The sequence below is a fragment of the Cetorhinus maximus genome, chromosome 10 (assembly GCF_964194155.1).
Source record: "Cetorhinus maximus chromosome 10, sCetMax3.hap1.1, whole genome shotgun sequence".
Taxonomy (NCBI): Eukaryota; Metazoa; Chordata; class Chondrichthyes; order Lamniformes; family Cetorhinidae; genus Cetorhinus; species Cetorhinus maximus.
Genome location: NC_135888.1, coordinates 20,422,833 through 20,449,731, shown reverse-complemented (window position 1 = coordinate 20,449,731; position 26,899 = coordinate 20,422,833). Strand labels below are relative to the sequence as shown.

The 26,899-nt window shown below is 42.8% G+C and overlaps 2 protein-coding genes across 2 annotated transcripts in view; one reads left to right on the top strand and one right to left on the bottom strand.

The window, feature by feature from the left end:
* LOC144686132 (uncharacterized) overlaps positions 1 to 3,121 on the top strand; it is a 35,193-nt gene extending 32,072 nt beyond the window's left edge. The window contains exon 15 of the mRNA XM_078551277.1: positions 1,945 to 3,121. Coding sequence (XP_078407403.1) covers positions 1,945 to 1,985 — 41 coding nt within the window. The 3' untranslated portion in view covers positions 1,986 to 3,121. The remainder of the gene's footprint in view (positions 1 to 1,944) is intronic.
* Positions 3,122 to 7,389: 4,268 nt separating this feature from the next.
* Positions 7,390 to 26,899, bottom strand: part of gpsm1b (G protein signaling modulator 1b) — a 247,444-nt gene continuing 227,934 nt past the window's right edge. The window contains exons 13-15 of the mRNA XM_078550101.1: positions 9,791 to 9,950; positions 8,519 to 8,739; positions 7,390 to 7,991 (exon numbers count right to left, since the gene is read on the bottom strand). Of these exons, the coding sequence (XP_078406227.1) occupies positions 7,809 to 7,991; positions 8,519 to 8,739; positions 9,791 to 9,950 (564 nt within the window). The 3' untranslated portion in view covers positions 7,390 to 7,808. The remainder of the gene's footprint in view (positions 7,992 to 8,518; positions 8,740 to 9,790; positions 9,951 to 26,899) is intronic.

Below are 26,899 nucleotides of genomic sequence, written 5' to 3'. Positions count from 1 at the left end.
AGGTTGGGGTTATTTTCCTTAGAACAAAGAAGGCCGAGAGGTGACTTGATTGAGGTGTACAAAATTATGAGGGGAATAGATAGAGTGGACAGGATAAAATTGTTTCCCTTGATGGAGAATTCTAGAACCAGGGGTCATAGATTCAAGATAAGTGGCAGAAGGTGTAGGGGGGACATGAGGAAGAACTTTTTTATGCAGAGGATAGTGGGTGTCTGGAATTCACAGCCCAAGTTGGTGGTAGAGGCAGAAACTCTAAACTCTTTTAAAAAGTACCTGGATCTGCACCTAAAGTGCTGTAAGCTTCAGGGCTATGGGCTGGGTGCAGGAAGGTGGGATTAGAAAGGGCACCTGGGTGTCCTCGGGCTGGCATGGACAAGATGGGCTGAGTGGCCTCCTTCTGTGCTGTAACTTTTCTATGGTGCATAAAAAAAAAAATTCTGCTCATCTCCCCTCTAGTTCTTTTGCCAACTATCTGAACTCTGTGTTCTCTGGTTACTGACCCTCCTGCCAATGGAAACAATTTCTCCTCATTTACTCTATTGAAATCTTTTATAATTTTGAATGCACCTATTAAATATTCCTTTAATCTTCTCGGTTCTAAGGAGAACAATCCCAACTTCCCCTGTCTCTCCACATAAACTACAATGCTTCATCACTGGTGCCATTCGGGCAAATCTCTTCTGCTACCCTCTCCAATGCCTTGATATCCTTCCTAAAGTGTGGTGCCCAGAAATGGACTCCGGATGGGACCTAATCAGTGCTTTTATAAAAAGATCCTTGCTCTGGTGCTCTACTTATATTTATAAAGCTCCAGATGCCCGGATGTTTCTGCAAACAGCCTTCTTAGCTTGTCCTGCCACCTTTTGAAGATTTGTGTATGTAGACCCCAGGTCTTCCAGTTTTTACATCCTCCTCGAAATTCCAAGCTCTGAAGAAAAGGGAGGAGGAAACGGTTTTAAGAGTTAAACTTTGCGACAGTTTAGCGCTGGGATTTGGAAGCGGAAAGTATCAGTTGATGCCTGTTTTAACCCACAATTTCTCTGCTCAAAATGCCTTTCCCTAGCTACTGACTCAATCCCTGTCCCTGGCCAAAGTCTGAGATTAAGCCAGTTTGTCAGCAGCCTTGGTGTCACGTTTGGTCCCGTGATGAGCTGGCAAATTCATATTCATGCCATTGCTGTTATTTCCATCTCTGTCTCAGCTCATGTGCTGCTGAAATCCTCGTTTATGTCTTTGTTATCTCTAAATTTGAATATTCCAATGCACTCCTGGCTGGTCTCCCACATTCTACATCCCCTTCCCCCCCCGCCCCCTAAACTTGAAGTCATCCAAAACTCAGCTGCCTGTGTTTGAACTTGCAGCAAGTCCTGTTCTCCTGTCACTCCGATGCTCACTGACCTACGCTGGCTCCCAATCAAGCAGCACCTCGATTTTAAAATTTTCATCGTTTTCAAATCCCTCCCTGGCCCTTCCCCTCCCTATCTCTGTAATCACCTCTAGCCCCACAATCTCCAAGATATCTGTGCTCCTCTAATTCTGGCCCCAATTTAAATTGCTGCAGCATTGGTGGCCAGTGTTCAGTTACCTAGGCCCCAAGCTCTGTAATTCCCTCCCTACACTTTTTTTTCTGCTTCTCTCTCCCTTAAGACACTCCTTAAAACCTGCCTCATCGACCAAGCTTTTGGTCACCTGACCTAATATTTCCTTATGTGCTTCAGTGTCACACTTTGCTTTATAATGCTCCGGTGAAGCACCTTGGGGCGTTTTATTAAGTTAAAGGTGCTATATAAATATAAGTTGTTGCTGGCAATCCTCAGTTCTGGTCACAATCTGACAGCGAACTCTGTACAGAAGGAAGGCAGTTGCTGGCTATAAACAGGAGGCCAAATAGCTGCTTGTTTGACTGTAATTCTATGTATGTGTGTATGACTTGTCCTCCTCTAGGTTGCCCTGGCTCTGGAATTCTTCGATGCTGCACATTCTAACACTTGAAAGAGAAGCAGTAACCCAGCAGGACTGTTTGGACTCATCCCAGTAGAGCCTAAGGCACATCTGATCCATATAACAATCACAACCAGAGTGTACTAATGCTCCATGGTCACGTTTGGAAGATGATCACTAGATTTCTTTTTAACACAAGACACTTTTTTTTGAAAAAATCTATACTTTATTGTGATTCAGTGGGGAGGGCTGGATTTGTTCAATAATCGCATGGTTGAACAGTGACTGCTTCGCAAATGATATCATAATGTTGAAATTGGGCACTTTATTCTGTCTTTGCTGAATGCCACCAGCTGTTCCAGTGGGCTCACACTGTGCTCTGACTGTGAAACAATGTACAGTGTGAAGTATTTTGCTCTGTTTCATAAATTTGTTTTATGTCAATAGGGGGCATTTTTTAAAAATGTGTGTTCGTTCCCCTTCATTTTTCACCCCCATTCCTCCTCGACCCCACTGCCCCCAGGTGCTCTGCAGGTGAGAGCAGGTGGGCACTGCCAATACTGCTGTTTGCCACCTGACAACTGGCATAAGGGGGAGGTTCCAGTCTTACTGCTTCCGCGCCCCCCTCCCCCCCTCCACAACACACAAACACTGCACCTGATCGCACTTAGCCTCCCTGCATTGGGAACCCAGCAAGAGATGATACCTGGTCTGAGGGCTGCCCCCACCCTACACTCTCTCAAGGAGAGAAACCATCCAGAAAGACGCAACTTTTGCAGTGGGCTGAATCTGACATTAGAATCACTCCCCATTACACGGGACTGACTATGCTGCCTCCCTCTGCCCACCGCCCCACCCACAACCACCAATTCATGGGTTTATTTTCCAACAGCAGGGTGCTCTGGAACCTAATTTTGAATGAAGAATAGAATTCGATAAATACTCGTTTTTTTTTTAATATACCGGGTTTCTTTTTGATGTGGTTGTTATACATTTTTTAAACAGCATTTACACAAGTGCAAAGTTATCAGAGCAAAAATAATGCAATGATCTGTGATTGTGTTTTGTATTTTCTTGTGACATCCAAGATAAAGTTGATACAATCATTGTGTCAGCGTTGCAGAAATTGCTTTGCATTCTGTACATATTTGGGAGATTAAATATCCTGTTATATATAAAATATTGCTTTTGTAGCATGTGTTTGTATCCCAAGGGTGTTCACACACGGCTTGTTTCAGTGGACAGTAGAAATTAGAAATGGCCCATTTCCGTCATTCAAATATGTGACATTGGGCCAGAGACAATCTTTTTTCCACAGGTTCTCAGGGCAGTGCTGACAAGGCTACAGTCTTAAAAACAAAAAACTACTGCGGATGCTGGAAATCCAAAACAGAATTACCTGGAAAAACTCAGGAGGTCTGGCAGCATCGGTGGAGAAGAAAAGAGTCGACGTTTCGAGTCCTCACGACCCTTCAACAGAACGGATGGTTCTGTTAAAGGGTCGTGAGGACTCGAAACGTCGACTCTTTTCTTCTCCACCGATGCTGCCAGACCTGCTGAGATTTTTTCAAGGCTACAGTCTTGCAGTTTGTATTTTGAGTGGCTTACGAGAGCACTCCTCAGAGTTTTGAGTCAACCACGGGTGTGGGACCAGAGTCACATATTGGCCAGAGCTGAAAGACGCTAGAATCTCATACAGCATAGGAAGCGGCCATTTGGCCCTCATACCTACGCCAGCTCTTTGAGCTATCCCATTACTCCCACTCCATCCTGGTTGTTCTTCCACTTCAATTCCAGCAAATTCTTCCTTTACATAGATAGCTAATTTCCTTTTGAAAGTTACTGAACCTGCCTCCACCACGCTTTCAGGCAGAAAACTGTCCTTATTTTGGGAGGGGGGAGGAGGAGATGGAGAAGTTAACTGCGTCACCATATGTATAAATGATACTGTGAATCACACCATGTGTTCACCGAGTTTCTGTTGTAATGTAAGAAATGTGCATGCTTCCACAAACAGCAATCTGATAAATGGCCAGATAATCTGGTTTTTTTTAGTGATGTGAAAGGTTAGATGGGGCCTTGGTTTAACATCCAATCCAAAAGATGGCACCTGACAGTGGTGCAGCATTCCTTTAATGGTGCATTGAATATTATGCTAAAGGCTCTATATAAGGTAAATCTTTGGAATCCTCTACCCCAGAGGGCTGCAGAAGCTCAGTCATTGAGTATTTTCAAGACAAAGATCGGTAGATTTCTAAATAGCAAAGACATCAAGGGATAATGGGGATAGTGCAGGAAAACAGCATTAAGATAGATCATCAGCTATGATCTAATGAATGGCAGAGCAGGCTTGAGGGACCAACTGGCCAATTCTTCCTTCCATTTCCTATGCATTGGTAGAAATAGGGGGAGGTGATGGCGTAGTGGTATTATCACTAGACTAATGATCCAGAGACCCAGGGTAATGCTCTGGGGACCTGGGTTCAAATCCCAACGCAGCAGATGAAACCATTGTCAATTGTTGTAAAAACCCATCTGGCTCACTAATGCCCCTTAGGGAAGGAAATCTGCTCTCCTTACCTGGTCTAGCCTACATGCGACTCCAGACCCCATAGCAATGTGGTTGACAAGGACAATTAGGTAATAAAGGGCCTAGCCAGTGACGTCCATATCCCATGAACGAATAAAAAACATACACCCTCTAGGTGTAGTGCAAAGGAATTAGGAGGAGGAGGAGAAAATGAACATGGAGATCACTGATTAGCAATAGTGGAAAATATTTACTGGATACAGATATCCATGATCTAGACCCAAGGAAAGAATCAGTGCACAGTTTGTATTTTTATTACAAGCTTGTGTAAAATTTAATATATTGCAGTTTCATTTGATTTATTTACAGAACAGTACAGATTTTTAAATCTCTTTCAAATCCAAAAAAAGCATTATGTACTGGCAGTGTTTGGAAAATATTGTATTGGAAGGAGTTTCAATGTTTTAAGAGTGTAAAAGGGACACAGCATAAGATAGAACACAGATCAGCAGATAGATCTCAAGGGCTACAAGAGCATTTTTAAAATTTACACCCAAATAAAAATTAAAAACACATTTCTGGGTTTATTCTTTAAGCTAGAGAAAGAATTAACATGTATTTTGTACATCTTTGACCCACTCTCCAGCACAACAGCATACTGGGCGTCCCTGTTGTTTGCAGTTATATGCATAGAATAACACACACATTACAAAAAGCTGCAAACGAAATTTTGTACCAAAAGTCGTCATTTATGTCTCTCACGCTTTTTTCTTCATGTTTTAAAGTCAATGTCTAGTGCAGACACAAGTTGAATCTTCCTCCAAACTCACATACACACACTCTGCAGAAATAACTGAAGCAGTGGGAAGACTTAAAGGAAAGAATTTAAATTTCCACAGAGCCTTTCATAATCAGGCGTGCGATCAATTATTAATTTAAAACCGAGATCAATAAATTTTTGTTGAGCAAAGCTATTAAGGGATATGCAGCAAAGTTGGGTATATGGAATAAAGTTGCTGATCAACATGATCTCACTGAGTGGCAGAACAGGCACAAAGGGCTCATCTGTTATCTATCCGTTGGTTGAGGGATAAATGTGGGTCAGAATTCCCTTGTTATTCTTTGAATAGCGCCACGGGATATTTTATATCCGTCCGAGGGGGGCAGACATGGATTCAGAGGACCCAGCTTGGTCATTTTGTTAAGTTGATTTTATAAAAATAAAATACACAAAGCACCTATATTATAAGCATAACTTGGAAACTTGAATACTTCACAAACTGTAAAGAATTATACATTAAATTGAGGGGTCTGTGCATTTTAATTGCTGGATGAGTGCAGCTCCCACAAGAATCAAGAAGCTTGATACTGTCCAGGACAAAGCAGCCCGCTTGATTGGCACCACATCCACCAATGCACAGTAGCAGCAGTGTGTACCATCTACAAGATGCATTGCAGGAATTCACCAAGGTTCCTTCGACAGCGCCTTCCAAACCCATGACCGCTACCATCTAGAAAGATAAGAGCAGCAGATAGATAGGAACACCACCGCCTGGAAGTTCCCCACCATCCTGACTTGGAAATATATCGCCGCTCCTTCACTGTCGCTGGGTCAAAATCCTGGAACTCCCTAACAGCACTGTGGGTGTGCCTGCACCACATGCACAAGGCGGCAGCTCACCACCACCTTCTTGAGGGCAACCAGGGGTGGACAATAAACGCTGGCCCAGCCAGCGAGGCCTAGATCCCGTGAATGAATAAAAAATATAGGGAAACGGTGGTTTCTTATGAAAGTAATAAAACAGGAAGACATTGTCTTTAGAATAAAGAGAGACATTAAGTTTTGGAGAAAGGAGTTGGAAAACTGCCTGAAAATAATAGCATGTATAACTGTACAGGCCACAGATTCATCACTTCAATTTTCTCTCTCTCTCAAAATGAGGGGCCTGTTTTTGGAAAATTGCTTAAATAGCATGCAAGAACTGGAGGATATCATTAGAGTACTTCCCTTGATCTTAATTACATTCACATTCTCAAACAAAAAACAGCTTTGCGTATAAATGTAAACGAAATATACATTAAGCAATAAATGCCAAATGTTACATTTCAAGTTTGTTTCGCTATGTTTAACATTTAAGGTGTACACATTGGCTGTGAACTGCAGCCTCTGTTTGAACTGTCAATATGTTCATATTAAGCTTCTTAGTCCACTATTTCAACTTTGCCATAGCCTCTTTATTTTTAAAATACCTCCACTACAACAACAGAGGAAGGAATTCCATATGAAATCATTAAGCAGTTGCACACCAGCATCCCACTGCATAATTTCAAGGCTACTGATGTTCATTTCCATTAGTATTCTGTTGTTATTTATTTCCTACTTCATCACATGTAGAAACCTTCAGTTAACATAATGCTCCTTTTAATTTAAAAAAAACCCACTGTTGTAATCCCAGGGCTCTGCAGTACCATCAATGAACAGGCAACCTCCTGTTTCTGAATGGAACTGGCCAGACATCCAAATTACTCCAGCTGTCCATGTCTTTTGGGATTGATCTAGATGAGATATGGCTGCATTTGTCAACCTGCATAACCCTATGTACATAATCTGTATTTTGGCCTTTTGCTAAGAGTAGGAGATAGTACCCCTGCACCACCGGTGTTAGATATCACACACAATCCAGGAGTTGAAAAGGGTTGCACTTGTCCCCAAAATATCTCCACAATGTTTGATCTTAACTTTATTAATAAATTTAAATATTAAATCTCTTAAACAGAGAAACTAATGGCAACCAGACCCTTCCAATGACAGTAGACATGTTCACTCAAGATTGCACTCTGTATAGTCAAAGAAAGGAAATTAATTTCTAATTGTTTCTAGTGTTTATGTGTGATCTTACCTGTAACATGTTTGTCTATACATATATATGTTTGATCTGTGTATATGTAAATGGGGTATCAGTGTGTGTGACTATAGACGCATATTTTCTATAGTACCAGCAGTTTTACATTCACTCAATGCGATGACTTTGAACAATGACCAGACTGTGCTTGTATATTTCCATCTCCCATAGAGAGAGGATTCTCGTACCATGTGAAAAGAAACACAAATGTTGCTATCGGTGTGTCGAGTGTGAGGGGGTTTTAGTTTAGAGAGAAACAAAATCACCTCCTTGGCAGCTCTCTTGAAGCTGCGTGGGCATCTAGATTCGTGCGCTGGTCACTCAAGGGGCAATCTGGACAGGTTTTGGCCTGGGCTGCTGCTCACGTTGTTAGCAGGGGCACTGATCCGCACAGTTAGTCCAGCTTGTTTACAAGTCTGTTGGCGAAGCACTGCTCAGCTGGAGCCTGGCCTGGTCTGTTCCAGCCCTTCACGGTTCGATGGAAGATCAACTCGCTGCTCATCCATGCGCTTGGCCTGCACCCGCTGGATCAGGCTAAAGAAGTCCTCATCGGGGACGGTGGGTCCTCTCGGCCCTGGGCTGGGAGGGGCACATCTCTGATCGTCGATCCTGGATGACTGGGCGAGAGAAGGAATCACTTGAATCACCAGATACTAGTGCCCTTGAGAATCAGGGGGCCACTGATAACAGGTTCAGAACTGGACAGAGCAGGGTGGCATCAGTTGGGGTGCCAGGTCTTGACCAACAGATCAAGATCGAAGGTGGGGGATGGGATCAGGATCAACAGGGGTAAAGCAAGGGTCAGGGAAGGGATAGAGCAAGAGATTGAGAGGGAGAAGAAAGGGGGAACAAGAGCAGGCTAGGCCATTCAGCCCCTCAAATCAACTGGTTCAGGCCATTAATATGTATCAAAAAAGCAGCGGACCAAACACTGACCCCTGCAGAACACTATATACTTCCTTTCCATTCGAGCAATCGTTCAGCACTATACTCTGCCTTACGTTCCTCAGCCAATTTTGTATTCATGTTGCCACTGTCCCTTTAAGCCCTGGACTTCAATTTTAATATATTTATGCATGTGACACACTGCTTGTAAAGAGTGGGCGTTTTCCTCACAGAGAGACATATTCCTCACAGCTCCTACCTGACATTTCATTAACATGTTGAAAAACTCATCTCCGGGCTCCTGAGGATCTCCGTCAGGCCGCAGATGCCCCATCACCACCTGGCTGTTGTTATGTGTGATCCTCAGTCCAGGCAAGTTGCCCACATTGGCTCGCTGGTCATCTAACCTCCGGCTCTGAGAGCTTGCTATCAAGTCGAAAAACTCCTCCGTCTGCGGTGATGCAATGAGTGAAGCCTGAGCTACAAAGCAGTGGGGGAAAAAAAGAAGCGTGTTATCGGTGTCGAGACACAAGTACTCTGTAACAATTGGTAAAACGTACAGCAGGTTTCTGCTTAATCAGTTTTGACACTGTTCCCTGGGGTGTGAAAGTTGGCCAGGACATCTTTCAGTACTGTCTCTCGGATGAGATGTTAAACTAAGACCCCATCTGTTCTCTCGGGTGGACGTAAAAGATCCCATTACGTTATTCCCGTCCCATTATTCAAAGAGGAGCAAGGGAATTGTCCCCATCATCCTGGCAAATATTTCTCCATCAATCAACATCACTAAAAACAGATGATCTGGTCATTATAACGTTGTCGGTTTGTGTGATGTCCCCATGTTTTCTGACAGTTGGCAGACCCTCTTTCTTATCTGTTAGTTGTAATGGCGCCATGTCAATCAGCTCGCAATCACACGCCAACTAATTTCACAAACCCTTCACCTGCATGGATCGATGGTTGAAATTTTATTTTTGCCAGTGAATGTGAAAGATGGCAGGGTCAGAGGGGCAGCCACAAAGGTCAGCGAGGTTTGGTCAGGTGCTGCCCTGCGCGGGGAAGTTGTGATGACAAATAGGGCTGGATATGGAAGATCCATCAGCAGCTTCCATTCGTTCTGCGTTGCACACACGATTTGCTTCACGCAGAGATTGTGGCCAGTGGACATTTTCTGTGCCAATCTAATTGGCCCAGAGAGTTGCTTGTTGACTATTCCACTCTGCAGTTTGTGCAGGCCCTCAGGGACTTCAACAATCTCATTCAACTTTTATCCCTTGGTTTTCTTCTGTGCTTTTCCCAACTTTGTTTCAGTCAATTTTTTCCTCCTGGAAAACAGCTCTGAATCTAATGAGGACCTCACAGTAGCCACCTGTAATGCAGGATCTGGGCAATGAGCTGCTGGAGATGTCAAACAAGTAACATGGGTGGGGAAGGGAGGAAACTTAACATAATGCTCAAGTTAATAAGTTGGAGGTTCCCAGGCCATGTGCAATTCTTCCTTTGCCTCGTACTCTCACACTCATGTACTCACGTATTCTGTCCTGCAGAGGAGACACAGGGGTCGATGCACTCCCTGTCGTGCCATTTTGACGTTCTTCGAATGTACAACGCTGATCATCCATACGATTACTTTGGAAACGACTCAGTAGATCAAAGAAGCATTCTTCATCTGAAGGATCCCGGTTTACCTTCTACACAATTTAAGTTGAAAAAAAACTTGATCAACATTGATTGAATACATTGTGCAATTTCTCAAATATCCAAATGTGCAAAAAACACGACAGAAAATGAGGCACTGTTAGCCAATTAAACCTGAGCTGAAAGAACCTTGGCTATTTACACAACGTATCTACCTTGGTTTCTCAATGGTACGACAGTAGTGTGTGCAGTTTTGGCCTCCTTACCTAAGGAAGGAGGCACTTGGCCCAGTGGGTTCATTAGGCTAGTTCCTGGGATGAAGGGATTATCCTATGAGGAGAGATTGAGTAGACTAGTATATATCACTTGGAGTCTAGAAGAATGAGAGGTGGCCTAATTGAAACATGTCAAAATGCTTAAGGAACTTGACAGGGTAGATACTGAGAAAATGGGTAGAATTTTCTCCCCGTCGTGTGCGTGGCAGTGGGACCAGGCGAGCGCGCAGCCAATCGCCGCCCGCGATCAGCTGCATGCCGCCATTTTACGTGGGCAGGCCAATTAAGGCCCGCCCACCATGACGTGCATCTGGTAGCGCTCAGTGCTATCTGTGCAGGCAGGGGGAGAAGGGAGAGTCGGGGCCTGCGGAAGAGCGCAGAAATCTCCCTGAGGCATGGAGCTGCCTTAGGAAGTTTAATTTCATTGTGATAAACTGAAATAAAGATTTTTTAAAATTATTATTCGGACAGTGTCACATGAGCTGGGGCATGTCAATAAATTTCACTAAAATTTATTACATTTACAAACCCTTCATGAAACCTCATCCCGCCCGTGGCTCTTCGCCTGCCCCCCTAACCTTAAGGTTGGACGGGCAGCCCTGTTAATTATTTCAATTAGCTTTTAAATGGCCTTAATAGGCCTTTGACAGTTCGGCGGGTGTGCGGCAGAATCGGCTGCGCACCCACCGAACTGAGGATCGGAATGACGCGCTGTGACATCGGGACGCACGCCCGACATCACCGCGCGTCATTTTACACGGTGGCGAGCGGGGCCAGACCCTGCATGCTGATCAGAAGATCCAGGCCAATGTTTCCCCTAGCAGGGAAATCAAAAACACTAGGTTAAAGTCTCAGAATAAGGGGTCAATCATTTAGGACTGAGATGAGAAGAAATTCTGACACTCAAAAGGGTTGCGGATCTTTGGAATTGTCTACCTCAGACAGCTTATAACACCTGAACCTAAATTAACACTGTGAACACATATGCTACAGATGTTCAGGGCAGCGATGATGGAGAACGACAGCAGTCATCTTATCCTCTGTCAACTCATTAAATAGCCCAAGTGGGAAGAGTTTCATAGGCTGAAGAAAACCTGAGCACCCTTTGTGCGAATTCCGTTTTTCATATCCACTTCAATCAAGGTAGGAGCCACCAAATCACTCGGCAGGCAGCTTGCTGATTTGAAGGAAGAAAGAAGGAACTTGCATGTACTTTGCAATGTCAGGTAGCCCCAAAGTACTTTCCAGCAATGAAGTACTTTTTGGAAGATTTTAGTTGCTGTAGTAAGGGATCTGCAGCCAATTTCTGCAGAGCAAGCTCCCACAAAGAGCAAAGTGATAATGACCAGTTCATCTGCGTTGATTGAGGGAAATAGGTATTGGTCCAAATAACTGGGAAGAACTCTGCTGCTCTTTCTCAAATACGCAGTGGGATATTTTACACCAATCGGAGAGGGCAAATGGGGCAACAGACAGATAATGTGTTACTGCACACTATTTGAGGTGTGTGGAAGTGATTTAGGGTGTTGCCCTCATGAAGGAGACCATAGAAAATGCAAGTCCTTTTCTTTGGCAACAATCAAGTAAACTTCTAAAAACTATTTGGCTGCCATTAATAAGATGCGAAATTTGTGCTCACTTCAAACACACCAACGGTTTTAAATGTCCAACGATTTGCAAACTCCCACAGACGGTGTATAATGCAGAGGACCAACAGTGCAGGAATGGCACTTCCCAGAAAAAGCTGATTTTTTTTTTACAGTCAAACCTCATTAACAGCTTGTTATACCATACATGCTCTGTCTGCTTCATGTGTCAGCAACTGAGCTCAGTAACAAATGCTCCCAGGAGCAAATACAACAAAAACACTGTTCAGCACCTGGAAAACAACACTAAAGTACAATAGCAGAATTATAGAATAGTACAGCATCGAAGGAGGCCATTTGGCCTATCTGAGGGAGGATATAATTTTTTTTTTACAGGGGGTACAATGAAGGTGCATGAGACTGATTCCCAGGTTGAGAGTGGTTTGCTACAAGGAGAGATTGAGCAGAATGGGCCTAAGTGCTCTGCGGTTTAGAACAGTGCTTCCCAAATTTTTATCCGGTGTGACTCCATTTTAACGTCCCACGCTTCCCATGAATTTGGGAGCGGAGCTGTTGAAGCGCGTGGATTGGGGATTGCCTTCAATGGTTGAGCAGGGGGGTGGGAGAATGAGGTTGAGTGTGGTGGGGATTGTTTAAGCAATAGGGCTTTTTTTTTTTAAAAAAGCTACCTTTTCCCAGCCTTTTCTGGCAGCAGAAATCAGGACTCAAAGATCTGTCTGTTCGGCCACGCCGACCAATAGAGAAAAAGTGAGGATTTAAAAAGGGCCCCACACCTGTTAACGTTCAGTCTAAGCTCTAGGGTAGCCATTGCAGCCTCAGAGCTTGTGTCCCTAAAATCTCGTCTTGCTACCCCCACCCGTAGTTTGGAAAGCTCTTGTTCAGAAGAATAGAATGTGATCTTATTGAAACATATAATTTTCTGAGGAGGAAGGTGGGGGGGGGGGTGGTTCAGACTTGACAGGGTAGATGCTGAGAAAATGTTTGCCCTAGCTGAGAAAAGCCATGATCTTAATGAATGGCAGAGCAGGCTGGAGGGGGCCAAATGGCCTACTCCTGCTCCTAATTCTGGTTTTTGCAAAAGATATCCAATTTACCCCATTCCCCTGCCCGCCCTTCAAAAGCCCTGTTGTTTTTTTTTCCCTCTTCAAGCATTCATCCAATTCTCTTTCGAACGTTACCTGTGAATGCTGGAAACTGAACTGAAACAGAAAATGTTGGAAACAGTGGAACTATTCTGATGAAACGTCATCGACCTGAAATGTTAACTCCGTTTCTCTCTCTCTCTCTCTCCACAGATGCTGCCTGACCTGCTGAGTACTTCCAGTATTTTCTGTTTTCATTACATGCAAAAGATTGCATGTTTAAAGTAAAATCCCCTTCCAATTCAGTGCAGTTGTACTTATTAACCTGGCTCTTAGAGTAAACGCTTCCATTATAAGCTGACATACAACATCTCGTTATACTGGGAATGAACAGACCCACTTCATTTCAATGTGACAGATGTTCTGCTCAACACATGGCACAAATGCAATATATTAGTAGAATGGTACAGCATTGGAGGTGGTCATTTGGCCCATCTTTGTTAAGGCTATCCAATTTTTTTAGTCTGACTTGAACAGTCATTACAGCACAAAAGGGGGCCATTCAGCCCATCGAGTCCATGCTGACTCTCTGTAGAATAATCCAATCAGTTAAATCTATCCCTGTAACTCTGCGAGTTTATTTCCAAGCGGCCATCCAATTTCCTTTTAAAATTATTAATTTTCTCCACTTCCACCATCCTTGTAGGCAGCGAGTTACAGTCCTTACCACTCACTGCGTAAAAAAGTTCTTCTTCACATTCCCCCTTGCACCTCTTGCCCAAACCTTAGTACAAGGACTGGAGGACACTGATTTATCAGTTAACAGGTACAGTGGGAAAGGAAATGGTTGCTGAGGCATTGTTTCACATATGTTGTATAGTACAGGGAGCAAAATGTAACAATTCAAGATGGTCATGCAGAATGGTCATGGAAGGAAGACAAATTCACACTAGCCATTCAGTCCATTCTAATGGAAACTCATTGACTGCTGAGGCTTTTCAAGATCACACTCTCAGTCTTCAAGGTTACAGTATGTGCCAGGATCTACCCGTTTAGTTTCCCTACTCTTTTTCTGGCAAAGGTGTGGCTCCGCATCAACTTCTATCTTGGGCACAAGTTTGGGTTTCATTGACAAGGACCATCAAATCTGAAAAGAGGTCAACATTCATCCCTCAACCAACATCAATAAAAACAGATTATCTGGCCATTACTTCATTGCTGTTTGTGGAACATTGCTGAGTGCAAATCGACTGCCCTGTTTCTTCCATTGCAACATGGATTACACTTGAAATGTAGTTCACTGGTTGTAAAGATTTTCAGAACGTCCTGAGGTCATGAAACGTGCTACAGAAATGCATCTTTCACTTATATAATAGTCTCAATTTACCATAATATAATCGTCACAAAAAAAGAGGCATGCTGTCGAAACTTTTCATCTTGCACTCATCAGGACAGACACAAGAATGCCAAATTTCAAAGGGAACAATTCATACTGCATGAGAAAAAGGGTCCCGATTGTTTGGCAAATTAGCTCTGATTGGTTGGGACATTGCTATGGTGAATGCACTAGGGAGCTATTGTAGCCACGATTTTGTTTATTCAAAAAAGATGCAATGTCTGGACATACTTCTTTTGCCTACAGAGGACAGGTCCCTGTGTATGAATATATATAGCTTTTAGCAAGGGTAGGTGAGCTGCATTGCAAGTCCAACTGAATAAACAAAAACATGGGGGATAATAGCGGTCTGATCCATGCGTCATGGCAAAATCTCGACCAATCAGAGCTGAATTGTCAACCAGTCAGCAACTCTTTTCTCTTTCAGTATAAATTGCTGTTCCCTTTGAAATTTGGCATTCTTGCATCTGTCCTGATGAGTGGAAGACAAAAAGCTTCAACATGACTCTTTTTTTGCAGCAATGCTCAAGTTCTGTATGACCAAATGACTATTGGATGTAGACTACGTAAAACAGGAAGATGCAATGAGTTTCTACTCCTGGATCCCTCATAATCAGGCTTTAATGTCACTGTTTGCCCTCAGATGAATTATCTGGATCACTTGGCAGAATAATATGAACTCATCGATGTCAATGACTAAGAATAACCCAGCAGGTTGATAAACTAACCATGCCTCAAAGTAGCATGACGCTTGTGAATTTGACAATCTGACTAAAAGGGAAATTCTAAAATTCTGTGCCCGTGTTGAATTTTCTCTGCAGACGAGGACAGAACTTGCCGATCCTCCAGTCTTCCCGCAGATAACTCACTACGATTGCGGCCAAATTAATCTGTTTCCTTTCAGTAACAGAAATGGCGAATGCCTTCACCATGTCAGTCAGTCAGTGTTTGAGAGAGAAAAAGACAGGTTTGTGTTGGGTCAGACGCTTCATGAGGACCCAAATTGTTAACTTATCTCTTGCTTTCAGAAACTAAGTAACCTGCAGTGCTTTTATAGCCTTTTTGGTTTTCATTGCAGATTTCCAATCCTAGAATCACACGGCACAGGTCGGAGAGCAATTCCAATTAGTCCCTCTTCCTCATTTCCTCCCCATAGACCCTGTTGTCCTTTTTAAATAAAAATCCAGCTCCCTTTTTGAAGTTACCACTGAATCTTTCACCATCCTTTCAAGGAGTGCCTTCCAGATCATAACTCGCTGTTTAATTTTATTTTCTTCATTTATCCACTGGCTGTTCTCTGGCCAATTATTCTAAATCCGTACCTTTTAGTTAACCGGGGTTGGCTTTATTATATCAAAATCCCTCTTAACTTTGAACACCCTTATTCAAACTCCCCTGACTCAGGCATTTATGGACATCGAAAGACTTTATGTATCTGAGGATGTTAATGCCCTGTATGCTCCATTTAACAATGTCAATCTTTGAGGCAGCAATTTGCTACCAGCTTTGCTGGGTGCTGTGCACTGCAGTGGCACTGTGACTACTTCAATACTGAGATATAAGGCCATGAAGAAAAAAAGCAAGTCAAGCGCTAGGTTTTGTTTTGAGAGGGACAGAACTGAAAAGTAGGGCTGTCATGCTAAACCTGTATCGCATCTTGGTTAGACTATTTGGAATGCTGCATGCAGTTGTGGTCCCCATATTATAGATTCGTAGAATCAAAGAATGTTTGCTGCTTAGGAGGAGGCCTGTCGTCTACATGTGGCTCTTTGCAAGAGCAATTCGCCTCGTGCTACTCCCCTGCGTTTTCGAACTAGTAATCCAGAGGCCTAGGCTAATACCGTTGGCACGTGGGTTCAAATCACACTACGACAACTGGTGGAATTTACATTCAATTAATGAAAAAAAAATTCTGGAATATAAAGCTAGTCTCAGTAACAGTGACCATGAAACTAACATTGATTGTTGTAAAAAAAACCCACCTAGTCCTTTAGGGGAGGAAACCTGCTGTCCTACGTGACTCCAGATCCACAGCAATGTGGTTGGCTCTTAACTGCCCTCTGAAGTGGCCGAGCAAAGCCACTCATTTCGAGGGCAATTAAGGATGGGCAACAAATGGTGGCCTTGCCAACGACACTCACATCCCACATCCCACGAAAGAATAAAATATTTTCCCCACAGACCTGGAATTATTTTCTCATCAGATGATGATTCAATTCTCCTGAAAGCACGATCGATTTAAAATGATACAGAGACGCCGGAGATGGTACAGAGAAAATTTACAAGGATGATACCAGAAACGTGTGGGTATACATACCAGGCAAGGATTGACAGGCTGGGTGTCTTTTATCTCGAAAAAAGGCAGCCGAGGGGTGACCTAACAGACGTGTTTAAAATTATGAAAGGGTTTGAGAGAGTGGATGCAGAGAGAATGTTTCACCTTGAGGGGAAGTGCATAACTAAAGGCCATCAATATAAGACAGTCACCTAGAAATTCAGAAGAAACTTTGTCATCTAAAGAGTGGTGAGGATGTGGACCTCGCTCCCACCGGGAGTGACTGAAGCGAATAGTATAGATGCATTTAAGAGGAAACTATACAAACATGTGGGAGAAGGGAATAAAGGGTTTTACTGATAGATTTAGCTGAGGAAAGATGGGAGGAGGCTGGACTGGAGCATAAACACCAGCATGAACTGGTTGGACCAAATGGCCTGTGTGTGTGCTGTATGCTCTCTGTAATCCCATGTTACAGCACGGTTCACCCTCACTGGTGAAGATTCTCTGTCGACATGGAGCAGTGAGAGCTGACCGGAGATCTGTTTGAGCAGGAAAGCAGACTGATGGAAAGACTGGCTCGTTCCGACGACGCAGAGTCGAGGTAGCCAAGTGGCAGAGCACAATTCCAGTACAAATTAACTCGGGCATGGACATACATTCAGTGTAATGGACAGGAGGTCAGAAATTGGCTTGAAGGGATGAGCGATTTTGGAGAACAGATCCGTGATAGAATGACGGCAAGATTCAGAAATAGCACCAAACCATTGTGATACTATATGCACTAAAGCAGACGGGTATTTTATATATAAATGTGCTGTAGTAAAATAACAAGGGGTCCCAACACAGCAAACTGAAGAGTCCATTTTCATTACATTTACTGGGGAAGAAAGGAGCAAGAATCCAGACGTATTAGTTCTTCTGCACCAGTATTAGTTACATCTCTGCACTTTGCTCTCCTAATTTTCTCCCTCCTCAGCCTGCTGGCTCTTGCTGGGGCATGGTTCCCGAGGGAGCTGTGTCCCTCCAATGCCCCTACTCAAGTAGCAGTTTGAGGGAAGCCTAGGCATGGCATTGAGTGCTGACAGTCTACATGCCTGTGGGTGGCCTGTACATGGCACTCCCTGACACCTCCACCCTGGACACCAATTAGCACGGGCACTCTGTCCAACAGGAATGCTCAGACAAGGTTGCTGATCCAGGCCAGCAGGCTCAGGCTGACTCCAGCCCGGGGACATGGAGTCAGTCTGGGTACAGTACACAGATCAAACAAGGGGCCCCTCTTGCTCACTGTGGCCCAGTTTTACACGGACTGCACAGTGCACTTGCAGATGGAGACTCTACTGCAACAAAAGGAAAGACACCAATTTAATCTAAGATGCACATCAGATGAGATAAATGCACAAATAAAAGAACCAGAGGGCTGACGCGAATAAATTGTTTTCATATGATGAACTGGAATGCACTGCCAGAAAGACTAGTGGAAACAGTTCACTTGTAACTTTCGGAATGGGAATTAGATAAATAACGAAGGGGAAAATTTTTACAGGGCTGAAGGGAAAGACGAGGAGTGGGACTAACTCGATAGTTCTTTCAAAGGGCCAGCAGAGGCATGATAGCCCAAATGGCCTCTCCTCTGTACTGTAACATTCAATGAAACACGGTCATCCAAATACAATCAGCTGAACAGGCAGAAGGTCCAAATCCTTTAAGTGGAAACGCAGTAGGGTTGAATAAATAGCAACAGCCCATCTACAGCAGGAATATAACTTGGAGCAAACTGCTTACTCGCCCAAGGAATACATCCAACAATTTAAGACAAGTTTTTGAACAATATTGCCACGCATTTTCCACTTTTGTAGAAAAGTAGATGAAAGGTGGTCACGATCATCTCTTCCCAACCTGACCATAGTAAATCACTCACCGGTCTAAAGCTGGAGGCATCCATGGCTGAGCAAATGGCTTATGAGCAACATGCAGCAAGAGACAGACCCGGTGACTACTGTGGCAGCAACTGAGCTGCTCATGACTGCTCTTTGCCCTGGGAACAGTGGTGCTCGTCGTGCGTTCACACCATCTTCACATCAGGGTCAGTGTTGGGATCAGCCACGTGAGAAACAGTCACTGCTGAACGGGATACACTCAGTGCAGTTTTGACGACTGCGTGGCCCGCCAGTCGGGCTGCGAGGAACCACAGGCGCAACTTCTACGATGCAACTGAGTCAGGGAAATACTCGAATTGCAGTTGAAAGCGGACAGTTTTACAAGATGAACATTAGTCATGCATAACGTTCTACGTCCAAGGCAGTAAGCGGAGACTCATAAAAAGAATACATTCTTAGCAGCTGGAGAGAAACAGAAATTGAGCCAAAAAAAAAACAAAATCAAAATCCTAAAAAGGTACCGGCTACACTTGGAATTTTTAGCCGGAGTTTACCTTAATTAGGACATTATAAAATCTGCACGAGCCTGACGCACTATGGAATATTTAAAGAGATTGTTGAACAATAGCATGAATTTTCACAATGGGATAATGTGGAAGACCTTTCACGCTGTAATTAGTCTGTTGCATTATAGCTACTTCTGACTCCTTCGTTGCTGGAATTGCATCAAAATAAAGCCCAGTGTCTCAGTTTGAAAAAAAAAGATGTTCACCAGTTCAATGGAGTAGATAACAATCATGCAAGACACTTTGTGAACTGAATTCTATCGAGGTAAGCACATGCGAGGGGAAGATAAAAAAATATTTCTGCAGCAAAAATCAAGAACTAGGTGGAAATGTCCTAGCGTAGATTAAAAAAAACGTTGCCTTGCGAGGAATTCTTTACTTTGGTCCAAAATAAATCTTTAGAGAGATAGGAGCTGTGCGTCATGGCTAAGAGTCTCCCAGTCAGAGCAACCTGTCAGTTCCAGAGGGGTTAAAGTAGTGACTGTGAGATGGAGATTTTGGGGAACTGCTGTAAAATCTGACCTCTCAGGTTGGCTGCTCAGAGGGCTTACACTCACACTGTCAAAAGAAGCAACCACAGTATCGTACTCACCGGAGCCTATTTTCACAAACTTTTGTCATTTGCCTTTATTCTTTCATGGGATGTGGGTGTGGCTGACAAGACCAGCATTTATTGCCCATCCCTAATTGCCCTTGAACCGAGTGACCTGCCAGGCCATTTCAGAGGGCAGCCAAGAGTCAACCACATTGCTGTGGGTTTGGAGTCACATGTAGGCCAGACCGGGTAAGGACAGCAGATTTCCTTCCCTAAAAGGACACTAGGGAACCAAGTGGGTTTTCACAACAATTGATTATTGTTATTATGGTCATCATTACTTAGGACTAGCTTTATATTCCAGATTTACCAATTGAATTTAAATTCCACCAGCCGCCTTGGTAGGATTTGAACCCACATTCCTTGGGCACTAGCCTGGGCCTCTGGATTACTAACCCAGTGACATTACCACTACGCTGCCATTTCCCCACACGCACAGACTAAATCTCAGCCATCAATAACACTTATTTTATGGAAACCATTGTAACTGCAAAAATGCGTTCTAACCTTTGTACCTTGAAGTGGGTAGAAGTTTTGCATTCAGGCATTTATAATGATGTGCCCAATATTCAGATGGAGTCCAAGCTAACACAAAAATCATTTATGTTAAATATGCCGTGCAAGCAAATTTTTGCTCAGACTTTCTAAACTCATGTGGGATTTAAATGCTCTTAAGTAAACACTAGATTTTCACAAGGTCACTGCTGGTGTTCGTACGAATGCAAATCAGGCGATCAGAAAATGAGGGCTGAACAAGTTTTAGGTGAAGAACTGTTAGGAATGCACGTGCACAAGCCTAAAATAACAATACATCCAGCAAATCACCATGCAGGTCCAAATTCATAAAATTGTAGAAAGGGCAGCAAAGAAAGAGGCCTTTTGCTCATTGTACCTGTGCCAGCTCTTGAACTGAAGCTATCAACTCTAACCCTACAGTATTCCCTGTTACTTCCTCACATCTTTTTGTATTCTCGAGCAGTTCTGTGACACATGACTCTGTGCTCTACGGGCTGTTCCCAGAGACCCACACCGAGACAAACATCATCTGCAGCTGGAAGATCATCAACTTGGTGAAAGACGCACTTTGGTCTGCCTGAAACTTGTTGGTCTTCCAGTGCAAAGAATTGACCCCAACTGAGTGTTGCAGGCTAACATATTCCAACGTCCAGGACTGTGCGCTGAGAGACACACTAAAGCTTGGGGCAGCCACCGCAAAGGTGCAATAGAGAAAGGTCGCTGTCTAACACCTTTCTGCCATAGTGCATCGAGGGGCTGGGAATTGTATAGACCCCTCGGGCTGTATGACTCACAAGGAATGTACACAGTGAATACTAAATGCATCATAATTGTATTGATTCACCTCAGAGTGCAACATTATCTATGTCAATAACTTGAATACCATTGCACTGACTGTCTGTAATGACCATATTGAAGTGTCTGTAATGTTCATTGACTGTATTGAAGCACCTCATGAGCTATGTGGAAAAGTTGAATATCACTGCACTTCTTGCGATAGGCCATTTTGAAATGTTTTGTCATGTTCTTTCTGATGTTTTATGAATGAAGTATATTTTTCCAAAAAAAAAATATCCTGTTGTATTCTCCCTTTTCACTTCGTTAACTAATTCCCTTTCAATTGTTTTAGTAGTCTTTGTCTCAATGCATGCTTGGTGATAAAGCATTTCATATTCTAATAATGGTGTGAAAAAATTCTACTAAATAACTTGTTCATTCCTTTGGTAATTATCCTCAACCTATGCCCCACTGTTACCAAATCCTCTTTAAAACTCATGTTTTTGACAATCTCTTAGCTCTCAATTGAGAAAACCCCACTCCCCTGCCCCTCACCATCTCCACAAGTCTTTCAACTGTAAATTCTCATTCCCTGTATCATTTGAGCGAACCTTTTCTGTACGCTTTCCACAATTCCAATATCCTTCCTATAATGAGCCACCTAGAAATAATACTCAAGAGCAAGCTCGAGTATTGCTGAAAAAAGACACATGTGGTAGAAGCTTTTCGTCTTGCACTCAAGTCAATTTGCAATAACATAGTTTCTAGCATGTGTAAGTGAGTCATACTCTAATGTTGGAGAGGTGATTAGGTTAGATGTGATTACATTAGATGTGATTCAACGACTGGACAACATTTACAAAATAATCCTGACTGTGCTAAGAATTACTCTGACAACCAATTTAAGATTATCAGTCGAGCTTGCAGTATGGCTCATTTACGCGTGCTAGAAGCTACATATATTAACACACAGGGCTATGTCCTTTGCAGACAGAACATTGCGCCTTTTTCAACTAAACAAAATAGGTGACAGCCATTCCCTGGTTCATTCCCCAGGGCAATGCCTTGACCAGAGTCAACCTGTCTGGTTTGAGTTTAAACAAAGCTTGTCAGTTAACTGTCAGTTATCAGTTAACTGGTGCATTCTTCTTGGTAATGCCTTTACCAGAATCCACATGCCAACCAATCAGCACTCTCTTCTCATGCAGTATAAATTGAGATCTTTGTCAATCTCTCCTTAGCCCCCACCTATCGCTGGCCTTCTATCCAGCTTCACCTGCTCCACCCACCTTAAACAGTATAAATTTCATCACATTTCTACTTCTCTTTAGCTCTGAAGAAGGGTCATACAGACGCAAAACATCAACTCTCTTTCTCTCCACAGATGCTTCAGACCTGCTGAGCTTTTCCAGCATTTTCTGTTTTTGTTTCAATTTGGTATTATTATGAATTGTCCTGATGAGTGCAAGACATGTGTTTTTATTGATATTCAGGTTCTGTACTAATAAATTCTTGCTTGTTTAAGTGATGTGCCATACGACACACACATTTCACCACAGGTAACAGTTTATGAAACAGAAATATAATCTCTAGGAATTAGTTCATAAAATAATTAGAAATTAAACAAGTTTTATTTTCTTTGTTATAAGGCACAGAAATCACTCTTACAAAGTTTAAGTTACCATAACATACTATTTCTTCAAAGATTATGCTACAATTTATTCTAAGTAAAATTTATGGGGGAAAATATATCATGCTTCCACTAGTCTGAGGGATTTATCAATCCCCTTTTCGTCATCCTGTGGACGAAAGACACACATGTATATAGCACCTTTCACCACTGATGCACAGCGGCAGCAGTGTATACCATCTAAAAGATGTACTGCAGCAACTCAACAAGGTTCCTTCGACAGCCTCTTCTGAACCCGCGACCTCTACCACCTAGAAGGCCAAGGACAGCAGACGCATGGGAACCTGCAAGTTCTCCTCCAAGCCACACACCATCCTGACTTGGAACTATATCACCTTGCATTCACTGTTGTCGGGTCAAAATCCTGGAACTTCTTTCCTAACAGCACCGTGGGTGTATCTACACCAGATGGCCTGCAGCGGTTCAAGAAGGTGGCTCACCACCACCTTCAAGGGAAATTGCCAGCGACGCCCACATCCACAAAGAATTCTAAAAATTGCACTGTCTTCATATTTTGTGTTGATTCAACCTTGGGCAGTTAGAAAAATATCAGAAGATAGATAATACAAGCTGGAGGAACTGTGATGCGGAAAGACTGACTTCACTGATATAGCAATTGATTTTTCTTCATGTTCCATATCCTCTGTTAAATAACTCCTGCATTAATGGGATTGATTAAGCACTCAGCGTGGCATCTCATTTACATTACAGGTTCCGATTCTGTTTAGAAGCTGATATGGATTGTGAATTGGATCCTTTTACATTGTTTCACTCGGTGGGAAATTCAATCGTGACTAATCTTCATTCAACTGTGTTAGTGAGGAACTCATACAGAGCTTTATGTCACTCACTCCGACAGAGTGACTCTTCAAATCCATTTAACCACATAGTCTCTACAATGTTGCTCTTAAAGCTAGTTTTAGGACACTGGAAGACATCAAAATGATGATGAGTCACCTCACCTCCTGGCTGGATATGAGAATGAGTTTAGTTGACCAAAGTAAGAGGATACAGGGAAAATGCTTTTAAAAAGAAACCTTAACTTGCCTGAGTTACATTTTACAGCCTGCTGGTCACTGTAGTGCAGAAACTTAATTGATGCTTATGCTCTCCATAGATTATTAAAATGCTTTCACTGCCAGACAAACCCAATTAAATAAAGTCACATCTATAAAGGGTCCGAGAAAGAACAGTTGCCTAAGTAAAACATAATTTGTTTTCATGGGTAGCTTCAAAAAAAAAACCGCAATCATTTTTCCTCAAGGTAAATTTCTGTTGGATATGGCTCCACTGACAAGTGGCCAGTCTTCATGTGTAAGCTCAGATTGTAAGTACAAGCCAGCTTTTCAGGCACAGAAGGCATCTGAGTGCAAGCCTGACCCTCACTTAACAGTCAGGGGCAGGGGTCACTTGAGAATGTTCAGAAGGATCCCTAGTGGGTTCCACACCCTTTACTCTCCCCCATCCCAATTCAAAGGCACTAAAGCTAATTCTGGTGTCCCAACCAAGATCCATGGGCTAAGCACAAATCAAGGATTGACCTGGGACCTCCTGGTAACTGATGTACGGTGTCTCCCAAAATTACTGAATGTAACAGAAAATATCCTTTTACCAAGCATTTCATGTGTGTCTACACATTTTTGACCACAGAGGTCAAGAGAATGATTGTATTCATTATAATGCCTTTGAATTAACATATTAACTAAAAATGTTCCTTCATACCATTAATTTATTTTAGGGTTTTTTCCCAGTACTGAAAGAAAAACTGCAGTACATCTCACCTTTTAGGTTTTTTTTTGTATTAATAGGACATTGACCTATTGAACAGTACTGCTTCAAGGGTTGGTGTTGAAATAGCAATGGTAAAATTGGGATGAACCTTATATATTTAATTTTTAATGTGTTCTGCCAACCATATACAACTATGAGAGAAAAAAAAGTGTCAAAGCAACACACCACAATTTGTACAGAATTTACTTCCAATAGCTTTTTCTCCTGAAAACGTGACAAAACCTGCCAGAGATGATATAAAGCACAGAAACAGACCACTCAGCCCATTAGGTCTATCCCACTTTATGCTTCACAAGAGCTTTTCCTTAAAGTCGCCTAACCTATTTGCCTCAACTACACCATGTGGTAGCGAAGTCCACATTCTAACCACTCTGAGTAAAGAAGTTCTTCCTGAATTCCCTGTTGGATTTATTAGCGACCACCTTAAGGAGTTGCTGATGGATGAAAACCACAAAATCTGTCGGAACAAATCACTTGCCTGAGCTATGAACTACAGCGAAAAGAAAAGAACTCAGTCCAAATTCGGGCTTAACTGCATTTCAATTTGGAATCCCAAACATTTTTACAACTTTTGGTGGACTTTTAATATCCCACGCTCTCCTTTCACGCTACACAATCGCCAACTCAGTGCAAAAACCTCCAGAAAGTACATTTCCTTCCGCTGGACTGATAAACTGAATGGTGTTTAAGGGATTAATTATTAGATATTTTGTAAATGGAGGATAGATTTGAAACTCGCCAAATAGAATTCAATTTAGCAAACCAAATGGCAGATTTGAAGCATCAAGTCTGATTTTCTATTTGTTTTGACTGATCCAAATAACTTTTGGAATAAATCCGGGCCCACATTGGCTAAAAAAAAAAGCTTTTAAAGCAACATAACTCTCTCTAGCAGCTATTCTTGCAATGGTGCAAATCCATTCTGCCTTCTCCTCGTCATATCATGCTGAGAAACCCGTTACTAATCTCAAATACTCGAGATTTGACTGAATAATCACTTACATGGGCAATGCCCAAAAGCAAAGATCTCTTCAAAACTGCACCCAGGCCTCGGCATATAGAGATAACAAATATTTATACTGTATGTGGCCAACAGCAGCTCCCTAGTGCCAGCTAACATTTCTGACTATGCTAAGCCTTAGGCCAGATCATTTGTTTTGGCGAGGTGCTAGAATACTTGCTGAATAACTTGACGGATAAGTTGCAGCTCCTGGGAGGCAATGTTGAAGAAAGAAGCATCTCAGAAGACGAGAGACTGAATGAGACAGTTGTACAGCCTTAGGCGCAATTTTTTTTTTTAAAAAAAAGAAACCATTGGTTAATACCTCTGCTATAGCAAAGTCCAAGTTTAAAAACTGAATATTCTGGCTGGATCCTGAATAAAATTAAAATTTTGCTAAACAAAATGCATCATTCGTCCCGTGTATTCAATTTAAGCACAATATGCAGATGCTCATTGAATCAAACATCACAGTAGGCAGCCTTTCATCACATTGTGCCTATACCAGCTCTTCGAAAGAGCTATCTATTTAGTCCCACCCTCCTTTCCGCTTCTTCATAGGCCTGCAAGTGTTTCCTTTTCAAGTATGTATCTGATTTCCTTTTGAAAGTTACCAATGAATCTCTTCCACCACCCTTTCAGGCAGTGCATTGAAGATATGAAGCTAACATAAGCCTAGTCTAGGCTTAGTTGCTTGTGGTTTTGAAAATCTAACAAATACTCATCAATTTGTTCCTTTTTCCATCTATCAGAAAGCTATTATCCAGTCGAAAAGCCAGAGAAAAGGGGGCATACTTTTAAAATGCCATTTACGCGAAATGATTTTGTCCTTCGTGTGTCTTTGCAAAATCACATGAAGTATTAATACAAGTGGCCCTGCTCCATCTACTTTGGAAACTCCATTTACTGCAGATTAATGTGGAGATGAGAGAACATTGAAAAGTCAACTATTCAATTCAGTTTAAGATGGCATCATTACAGTCCCTTAAATAATGTAAATCCCTTTTAACAAGGGAATGGAGATGAGGGAGGAGGCAAGCAGGAGAGGCAAAGCTGGAGGAAGGGGGGGGTGCAAGAGGAGGGGGAGGAGGTTGGCGCAAGAGGAGGAGGGACGCAAAAGGACGGGGGAGGAGGAGGGACGCAAGAGGGGGAGATGGGGGGGCGCAAGAGGGGGAGGAGGTCGCAGGGGAGGAGGGGAGGGGGGTTGCAGAGGAGGGGGGTCGCAGAGGAAGAGGGGAGGGGTGAAAAAAAGGAGGGGTGAAAAGGGAGAGGGGGAAGTGGGCAAGAGGACGAAGGAGGATGATGAGAGGATGAGCATGAGGAGGTGGGGGAGGGAGGAACGAACGGTCAAGGAGGGCAAAGAGGATGAAGGGGGATGGTTTCCTACATTTCATGGATTCTCAGTGCAGAATAATTTTAGGTCCTGTGAGAGTAGCCTGGATTCAATCATGAGCTGAAAAACAATTAAAATTAATCAATGAGAAACAGGACAAAAAGGGATCTAATGGACAGCTGGAGCCAGATGATAAAATAGTCTGGCCTAAGACAT